This window comes from Eucalyptus grandis, chromosome 8, assembly GCF_016545825.1.
Source record: "Eucalyptus grandis isolate ANBG69807.140 chromosome 8, ASM1654582v1, whole genome shotgun sequence".
Lineage (NCBI taxonomy): Eukaryota > Viridiplantae > Streptophyta > Magnoliopsida > Myrtales > Myrtaceae > Eucalyptus > Eucalyptus grandis.
In genome coordinates, this window is record NC_052619.1 from 32,271,824 (window position 1) to 32,281,511 (window position 9,688).

At 38.0% G+C, this 9,688-nt stretch overlaps 1 protein-coding gene across 1 annotated transcript; it reads right to left on the reverse strand.

Annotated features, from left to right (window-relative positions):
* Nucleotides 1-5,374: 5,374 nt before the first annotated feature.
* LOC104414093 (probable mannitol dehydrogenase) lies at nucleotides 5,375-7,765 on the reverse strand. Its single transcript, XM_010025114.3, has 5 exons — nucleotides 7,574-7,765; nucleotides 6,816-6,929; nucleotides 6,188-6,725; nucleotides 5,940-6,093; nucleotides 5,375-5,766 (listed from the first exon to the last, which is right to left on the reverse strand). Exons 1-5 carry the CDS (start codon nucleotides 7,669-7,671, stop codon nucleotides 5,570-5,572), a joined length of 1,101 nt encoding a protein of 366 aa, XP_010023416.2. The 5' UTR covers nucleotides 7,672-7,765; the 3' UTR covers nucleotides 5,375-5,569.
* Nucleotides 7,766-9,688: the final 1,923 nt, after the last annotated feature.

The window sequence follows — 9,688 nt, forward strand, 5'->3', positions numbered from 1 at the left end:
ATTTGATTATTAGTGGAGAGTTTTTAATGTGAGTGCTATGGGTCTTTAATGTATGCGATACATTATACTAGACCTGATATTACTTTTTATATATGCAAGTTGAGTAAATACTATTAATCCAATATAGAACATTAGAGAGTTATCTTATTGTTTTATAATAATTCGGCTATATTAGAAAGATATACTGATGCTAGTTGGATTGCAAGCGTGAGAGATAAACAATCCACTAATGGATTAATTTTCACATTACGTGAATGTGTTGTTTCTTGGGCGAGCAAGAAACAAATGTGCATAATTTACTCAACTCTGGAATTTGAATTGTTGCTTTAGCAAAATTTGGGAAAGAGGCTAAATGGGCTATGAATTTGTTGTTGAATATCAATTCATGGCTTAGTCCTATGGCTCCTATTTCTATCCATTGTGATAGTTAGGCTACTTTGGTAAGAGCTTATAGTATAACATGAATATGTGAGACAATTGACTAAAGATGGTACCATAACAATTGTCTATATGAGGTCAAGTAATAATCTTGCCAATCCTTTGACGAAGGCTTAGACATGGTAATAATGACCTCATAAGAAACGGGGCTGAAACCCTTTAATTGAAATCACCAATGATGGTAACCTGACCTTTTTCTAGAACATCACTAGTTACAAGGTTTAATGGGTAAGAACAAGTTATTGAATGTGATTGTTTGATACTGACGTAGCCCCGATATGAGAAGTCAGTATTGTCTGTTACGTTTTGTAGGTTGAATTGAATTCTTAATGAAGTATAGTACAAACTTGTAATGTGTTGATAGTAACAGAAACACATGGTAGATACTTTACCTATATGAGCTTAGAAGTAGTGCCGCTTCTTACAAAAGTTAGGGTTGCTTTATAGAGAGCTTATGAAACAAATCAAACACAAGGCCATAATAGTGCGGAGTAATATAGAATTTCTCACTGAAACAAGAGGTTAGTGTATGTGCGGTATGTCCGGCTCTATTATATAAAAGTACAAGTTTAAAGCTGAGCTACTTGTCACTTTGATAGAGCTTTGAGATGCTTGCACTAAGTAAAGGTTTAACTCGAAAGAGACCTTTATGTATGTATATTAATCTCACGGAAATTTTGGCTGTATATTTCTAACGTTTTATTTTTGTTCTGTTTTATAAACAAAAGTGGGGGATTGTTGGTAATTTGTTTATAAAACAAATGAAGAGATGCCTTGTCCCACATCGAAAAGATGTGAGTGCGCACGTGGACGAGATTTGGCACTAACTGACAATCGTTAATTTTATTTATTGAAAATTCGATTTAATTTTATAAAAATTAATTATAAAGTCTTGTTGAAACAGTACGACTGTTCACGAAAAGTTACAATTATTTTTTATTTTTTATTTATTTAATTTCGGATTTCTTATGTCTTTTCAACGTAACTTTTGAGACATACTTGTTTATTTTGTAATCTTTCCCGAAAGCTTGCCTTTGTTCATTTGTAATCTTTTGAAGAGTTGCCTCTATTCGAAAGACATATATAAGTAAGTTTGTTTTGAGATCAAACAATTATCATCTTTCAATTTTCGTCTTCTTTCAAAAGAAATTATAGCCATTGTTTCGAATTGTTTCCCATGAGAGACCCTAGAGAAATACTAGAATTGCTATCTAGTATTCTCATTTGAGACTTTGTTGTATTCTGGAGGAAATTTGCCGGTGATCATTAGCAATTTTGTGGGGCAAATAAATCCTTAAAGAAAGTGATATCACGCCTCAAAGTCCGACTTGATTACTCGATCCGACTTCATTGTTCAACCCAATTCGAAGTATATTTTCCTAACACAAATGCCTCTTAGGATTGGAGTGTCGGGTTGCCAATGAGATCAATCCAAAAGAAGACAAAGGAATTTATAACTCTTTCTACTCAATAGTGAGACCATTGCTTCATGGAGATGTTCCTTCTCTAACATTCTATCCGGTTTTTCCTTTGTAATTTTCCTCTCTATTCCCCTATGAGCACATTGCCCCAATGCTGCCGACCAGAAGTGGATCAAGGCACTTTGGTTATAGGCTAAATCGGCTTTCTTCTATTTCAGACTATGATATGTTGGTGCATCGAAATTGGTGGATCTAATGTGAATCCCGCGTGGATTTGACTAGATATAAACCATCAAGATTCAATTGAGTACATGTGTGAACTCAATGAATAATTCATTGACCCAAAGAAGATGGATATGACAAAGTGTATGAACCGACTGTTGGTAAACATAATTTGATGATGTTTGAGACGAGGGGATGGGAAGTATATGAATTCCATTTTGACGATATGCAAATAGAGCCATTATGGTTTGTCAGTCAACCATTTTTTTAAAGAATTGTTTTCACAAATAAAATTTTCTTTCATCAAGAAATACAGGTTTACAAAGCAGTTGTCCTTAAAGGTGGCCATGAGGCCACGCCTGAAGCCTCAAACGAGCTCACATAGACAAAGCATCGGGTGTAGAAAGACGGCTGGTCCGTGGGGTTTGAGTGTCGAATTTGAGTGTCCATGAGGGCAAATGTGTCTTTTTAGGTTGGGGAAATATAAAATGTAATTTTCAAATGTGAGGATAGAACTTGAAATAGAGAATAAATGTGATGATTTTTATTGTCCCCATCTATTCTTTTATTTTCTTCTTCTATTAACTAGGTGATTATAATATGTAGAAACCATCAGGATTACTCCTTTATCAATATGTATCCGATACGCATCACCTTCTTCCTATCTAATGGAAAATCTGATCGGCCCTCAAATCAATGTTTCCGAACTTACTTTAATAGACAATAACAAATTAAGAATCAAACCCAAGAGTCGTGATGACATATTTAGCGAGCAAAATGAGCAACCGAAGAGAAATAGTGTGCGAGTCAGCTCTTTCCAGGTTTATTTTTTAGACATTACTTAAGCCAAGCTGAAGTGACAGCTTTCTCCTGTTTGTGGCCGCTGAATTGAAGCAGCAAACCGATTGATTTGGTCAGCTCTTTCCCTTTTATGAGGGAACTAAAGCTTTGCTACAACTTGGCACGGGGTGGTGCAGCTCTGGCAGCGCCTTGGCTTGGCGTGGCGTGACCCAAACGCGCAAGCCATAGGACCCCGAACTTGACGAGCAAGATGTAGGCCAGCAGATATGGCTCCCAAAGTGGACGAAAGGTGACATAGCGTTCTCAAGTCGATCCTCGAATGGGCTTTGCGAACTGCAAGTCGTGGCTTCTCCAAGGTCGCAATCCGGCAACGTAGCCACCTTGTGGGCCAGGTTAGAATTGATTTTGCAGATCCCAATACGATGGTTCCTCCAGTTCGGTCAGGAATTCATTAATCCATTCTCGCCTGAGCAAGCGAGCTACATCTCCCCTCAGCTGCATCGCCTGGTGCTGTGCTTCTCCGGGGTCACAGTCGCCTGGATTCTTGCAATGCCAGGATTGGGTTGGGTCGCTTGGGGTCTCTAATCTGCTCTTTCTCTGATCATAAATTTTGTGCTATTATTGCAATTTAGTACTTCCGTTAGCATGTTGATACCACAATTTTAGTATTATATTCTTTAGACATGCGGTGTTGATGAGGTGCCAGCGTTCAGACCAAGAATCAAAAGATTAAAAATAAAACGACGCCTATGGCCGGAGGAGGGTCGTCGGCCCTTGTTCGCAAAAGGTATGGTGGCCCACCCCCATTGGGGCTCTCTCTCTCTCTCTCTCTCTCTCCATGCTTCGTTGGTTTCCTTTTCTAAAATTGCTCTAATCTTTAGCCTTTTCTTTGCATAGTTTTTTTTTTTTAATGACTTTTATTTTTTTCTTTTGGGGGCAACATCGTTGTAGTTCGCTTTGAAAAATAGTATAAATGTCACGTTAATATCTCGTGTCATCCCAATTTGGATGAACCTAATAAAGCGTTGGATGACCTCTACTTTCGAGAAAGTCGAGGAGTTCAATAGTTATGAAACTGTTTCATGTGGTGTGTGATTATTTGCATTGTGGATGTCTTGTGAAAAAAAAATTATAGATTTCAAGACACCCAAGCTGGCCGATGCTAAGGTCCGATGGCCTCAAGCATGGAACAATACCGTGCTTAATCCAATGGCTAAAACTAAGGAAATTCTGATAGACGGTTGACAACACACTTTAGATCGAATGGATGAAATAATAGATGGGTAGATTCCGTTTACAACAGCACAGGTCGTAAAACGACCCCACTCTAGATGCTTGATGCTTTATGATGTCATAAATGCTCGACGATGTGTTTAACGTTTATGTCAAATCATATGCTATATGTTGTGTAAAGGCGAGCGATTGAATAATAATATAAACGAAAGAAGAAAATAAATTAGACATCGGATTTACGAGGTTTGATCGTAAAAACCTACATTCACAGGGAGAACAGTGACGAATTTCACTATAGATCAAGCGATACAAGGAGATTACACATTCGAGTCACTTAAACACTCTCTTGATGTTTCCCAAGCCCCAATTACACCCAATAATGCACGTAGTGTTTAGCTTCGAAATTTCTCAAAAAATAATCTCTCAATCTCAAAAAGGAATTACACTCAAATCTTACCACAAGGTTTAATTGGCTTAAACACTAAATCTTCTTAGATGTAATTTACGGACAAGAACAACACAGAAAATCTCTGCCAAGCACTCTACGATGAGATGATGCTTCAAGACCGCTTTTTCATGATCAACCCTTTATCATAGAACAAGCCTTGAGAATATATATAGGCCACTGCCACGGCTAGAGAAGTCCACAGATGAGGGAAACCGAATCAAGCTAGGATCCGGTCAACCCAAATAAAAGTTGGACTTTTCTCTACAGATATCTTCGTATATTTAAACAAAATGCAAGTCTAAGTCAAAGTTGGACTTTCCTATTTTAGCGGCCAAACTCTCCAATGTATATTTGAATTTTGGAAAGTTGATATTTGGATCTTTTTTGCTCGATTTCGAACGTCCACAACATATCCAATTCAGAATATTTGGAATTTCGCATTGGGCTCAAACTTGAGACATATTTTAAATGGTTAACCCGTTTCTTGATGGTTCAAGCAAATGAGAAAAACTATTGGTTTAGCAAGATATGAGAGCGCATGTTAAGGGTTCAAATTCTTAGCCCTCTCTCTCAATTTTCTCCTGCTTATCTCGTTTACTCTACCTGTTGTCCGGTTATCCTGTCATGTCTAGTCCATGGCTATGGAAGTCAAACAGTCACAATTGAAGACAAAAATATGCACAATCCAATAACTATAATTGTCCAATCTAATTGACTAAAAAGTACACATGATTATAGTAGAGAAGCAATTTTCGAAGAGAATATCATACGAGATTACGAACAAATTAGATTTCCTTTATTGAAGTCCATCAAAGCACCTGTAACTTAATAACACTTTTTTTTACAAAGTAATTGTCCTTAGAGAAGACTTATCTGTCCTAACAAGAACAATGGCCTAAATACGATGAAAAACATGCATACAAACTACTTACCCAATAACCGATGTCAACAATAATTCGACCACCTTCTATCCAAGCTTTCTCGTAGTAATCAACGCAATTAAGTTTTAGTAAGACTTCAACGAATTTCCGACGACGGATCGGTATCTAACATCCCCTTTTGCAAGACGCTCCATGGCAGTGTTCACATAGTCCATTGGAATAACCTCAATATTTGCAGTTATGCCGTGCTCTGCTGCAAAATCAATCATCTCTTGTGTCTCCTTAATCCCTCCAGCGGCACTTCCACCCACTATCTTCCTACCTATCATTAGTAACAATAAAGAAGTTCAATGTTGTGAATGAGAACTCGTAATTGTGATGCACACACATTTTAGATTTGAGCTAATATGTATGCCGTAGGCCCAACATATCAATTTTAATTGTAAGTAAAATATAGATAATAATCTCTTCGAGAAGTATATTACAGTTATTTACCCAGGATGAGTGGCATAGCAAGTAGCTCAAGGGGCTTATCTGTTAGGCCGACCATGACAAGCTTCCCGTGAGTTTTCAAGAGACCAATCAATGGCAAGAGAGCATGCATAGCTGAGGCAGTGTCTATAATGCCATTCATTGTGCCCATAGCTAACTGCATCAAGAAAACAATTGTGACTTTAAATTACTTTACCAGGTCTTTATCCTACGTGCAATTCAAGAAATAGCTTGCGAGGAGCATAACATACTTGCATCTGCTCTGCATCTTGACTGACCAAAAATGCGTCAGCACCAAGATGGTTCATGGCTTCTTCCTTTTTACTTGGGGAGGTACTGATGACAGTCACCCTAAGGCCCATTGCCTTGGCAAATTTGACAGCCACATGGCCAAGTCCACCGAGCCCAACCACTCCTATGTGCATTCCAGGCTTGTCGAGTCCGTAGTACCTTAATGGGCTATAGATAGTGATACCGGCACAAAGGAGAGGTGCCCCACCATCGAGAGGCATGTTATTTGGAAATTTAAATATAAAGTGCTCCTCTACGACCATGATTTCCGAGAAGCCACCATAGTTAATCGTTTCATTAGAATCTTCAGTTGCATTATCAGGGCTAAACTTACCACCATAGACTGGAACCATTTCGGGGCAATAACTTTCAAGATTATCACCACAATTCGCACAGTTGTGACACGATCCAATCATACACCCGACGCCCACTCTATCTCCGACTTTGAACTTTGTCACTTTGGTTCCTACTTCTGTTACGACACCTGCAATCTCATGTCTGCAATGCAATAATCAAATGTAATTTTTTTTTTTATACTTACTATGAGGGAGAAAAATGAGAAAAAATGTGATTCTTTTTAACTCATACCCGGGCACCATAGGGTAGGACATGAATCCCCATTCATTCTTCACATTGTGTAGGTCAGAGTGACATATCCCACAGTACAATACTTTCAAAGTCACATCTTTCTCTCTTGTGACCCTACAAAAGATATTATGGAAAAAAGTGGGTTTAATGCGTCTTAACACAAACATTTACAGCCTTTAAGATTCACAATTGGTTAGTGTGTTGATGTTTTTTAGCTCAGAAACTTATGGTCACTCATATGATTCTCATTACATGCCAACTTTTCCATGTTAGAGCCACCTGTATAGGTTGAATGTCTAGACTTAACCGGTTAACGAGCTTCCATGATGTTTCATGAGTCTCCCCGCACCCGCGCCCTTGGATTTTCAAAATAGAGAGGGAAAAAGAAACACCAATTATTCTAATTGCATCCAAGCTACTCTGAGTTAGAACCTATTAAACAAGCCAAATGTTTGGATTTAACAAATTCACCGGTCTTGTAGGATGGCCATAAGTTTCTTAATAGTTGGGTCTTGAGTTCGTGCTTTCAGATTTTATAAAAGAGCAGAAGAAAAAGATTTACGGCTCTGGATCTCCATAAGCACGCCATCGTAGCTGAATGATTCATCTCAAAAGAATCGTACTATGCACACATCGATTCTTCCTGAACTTGACGGTTCTAACTATTCTCGTCTATATATAACCTTTGACGTGAAAGAAAGCTCGCATAATCCAAGAGATGATATCTCCAGAGATGGAAAAATAATATGCAGGTATACCTTCTTGAGAACTCGAAGGGAGAGAGAAGTCCTGAGGAATCTCTCGCTGCCCATCCCAAAACCTTCACTGGACGCTCGTTTTCTGCTGACGCTGCCATTATTATCTCGCTGCAATCTCGACGGGGGCTGCTCAGACTTGAAGTTGGCGAGCAAGCAAGCAGATCAGCAGCAGCAGCTTCTCAGGATCGAGTAATCAAGAGAACGGTGATGCGAAGGCGTGAAGGAGAAGCCGGCTATTTATAGGGCGATGATGACGTACCGGATGACCAAATTTGGTGGGCCACGATCCACGAGATTGAATGAATCACAAATTATGTATTTTTTACGTTGTGGATACTACCTGCTCACCCCAAGACAATCCCACAAAAATAAACGGCTGCGACTGTATTGAGAACTTCAATTTATAAATTTTAATCTTTTAATTCATTCACGTGACGTCTATTTTCTGTGATAAACAATTCTGTTGAATGTAATTTTCCTAGCGCCTATTCATCTAATTTACTAATGCATTATATTAATATATAAAAGCTTAGAAGCTGAGTTCTATCATGGTATCATTTATGCAAAATCAAAACTTTGAACAATTCCCTAATCTACTTTTAGTTAGTATGTATAGTCTTTTCCTAACTAATTCAAGAACTAATCCCATTAAGACGACAGGTTCCGATCCTCTAAGAAACCATCACTAATTAGATTTCCCAGAATTAGCTTTCATATTCATACGCATTATTTTTAAAGCGCCATCATTTCAAGTATTTTTTTTATTAACTAAATCCCATATGATAGAGTGTTATTAGTCGAAAATTTCATTTTTCATTTGCTTTTGCTATTATCGATTTAAATAAGGGTCAAAAGAATACTTCATATGAAATTCAAAGGATAAGATGTAATTCGCGTACACCTAGATAAATTAAGCAGATTTTAATGTGCAATGTCAATCTTGATCGTAAAAGAGTCATTAAAATCATATTGCAATCTTTCAGAGAAAATTGTCAGAAAAATTATAAATTTATTGCATTAGCGTCAATTTAGTTATAAACTTTTTATTGGTATCAGTTTAGCCATAAAACTTTTGACCTAGTGCCAATGCAACATTTCCAGCTAATTTTGGATGAATTTTGTTGACGTGGATGCTTTGATTAACCTACATGGCATTGTTAGTGCTCATGTGAACAATTTTAATAATATTTTATATTTTTAAATTAAATTTTATTCTTTTTATTCTTTCCTTTTCTTCCTTCTCTTTGCTGTTGATCAACCACTACCCATGGCTAGGTTGGCCTCGCTTGGCCAAGGCTTGCTGTTGCCTGCCATAGGTGAGGCCTAGCCGAGCGAGAGCCAACCTCGCTTAGGCCATGGTGACCTTGTTGGGCGTTGCCATTCACCCAGTGACCCTCGGTGAGGGTTGGCCTTGCCGAGGCTAGATTGGGCAAGGCTAACCCTCACCTAGGCCATGGTGACCTCGCCGGGTGTTGCCTTCGTGGGTGATGCTTGACGAGGAGTGCCCTCGCCCAGTTGGACTCACCTGTGGTGGGTAGCGACAAGACCAACTTGGCCATTGCTTGTGGCCGGTGGCCAATCACTAGCAAGGGAAGGAAGAAGAAGGAAAAAAAAATGAAAAAAAAAATAAAAAAAAAATAAAAAAAAATATTATTAAAAAATTTCATATCAGTGTTGGTGGTGCTAAGTAGGTTGATCGCTGTCTACATCAGCAAAATTCGACCAAAATTAGCTAGAAAGACTGTATTGGCATTATGTCTAAATGTTTATAACTAAATTGACATCAATAGAAGTTTTAGAACTAAATTGGCACAAATAATATATTTATGACTTTTTTGAACTTTTCCCCCATCTTTCCTATATAAGAAAAGTTCATTATAAGGAAATGTAGAATGTTAAATAGCAATTAAACTCACGTATTTTCTGCAATGGCATGGCATATTATCTTGACTTTGATATCGCAATCTAATCTAATATAATATCCTAATTAAATTTCTACTTGATGCTCGTTTTCTGCAGACATATCCATATTATCTCACTGCAAACTCGACCGGCAGTGCTAAATTTGAAGTTGGGCGAGCAAAGAGCCAAAATCAGCAGCAGCTCAGGATCGAG

Bases quoted from the DNA above. Each gene is read 5' to 3' on its own strand.
- LOC104414093 (XM_010025114.3), bottom strand. From the start codon at position 7,671: ATGGCAGCGTCAGCAGAAAACGAGCGTCCAGTGAAGGTTTTGGGATGG. The intron at 6,930-7,573 runs GTATACCTGCAT...TATCTTTTGTAG, and splicing joins CCCTTCGAGTTCTCAAGAAG to GGTCACAAGAGAGAAAGATG. The intron at 6,726-6,815 runs GTATGAGTTAAA...ATTGCATTGCAG, and splicing joins TCCTACCCTATGGTGCCCGG to ACATGAGATTGCAGGTGTCG.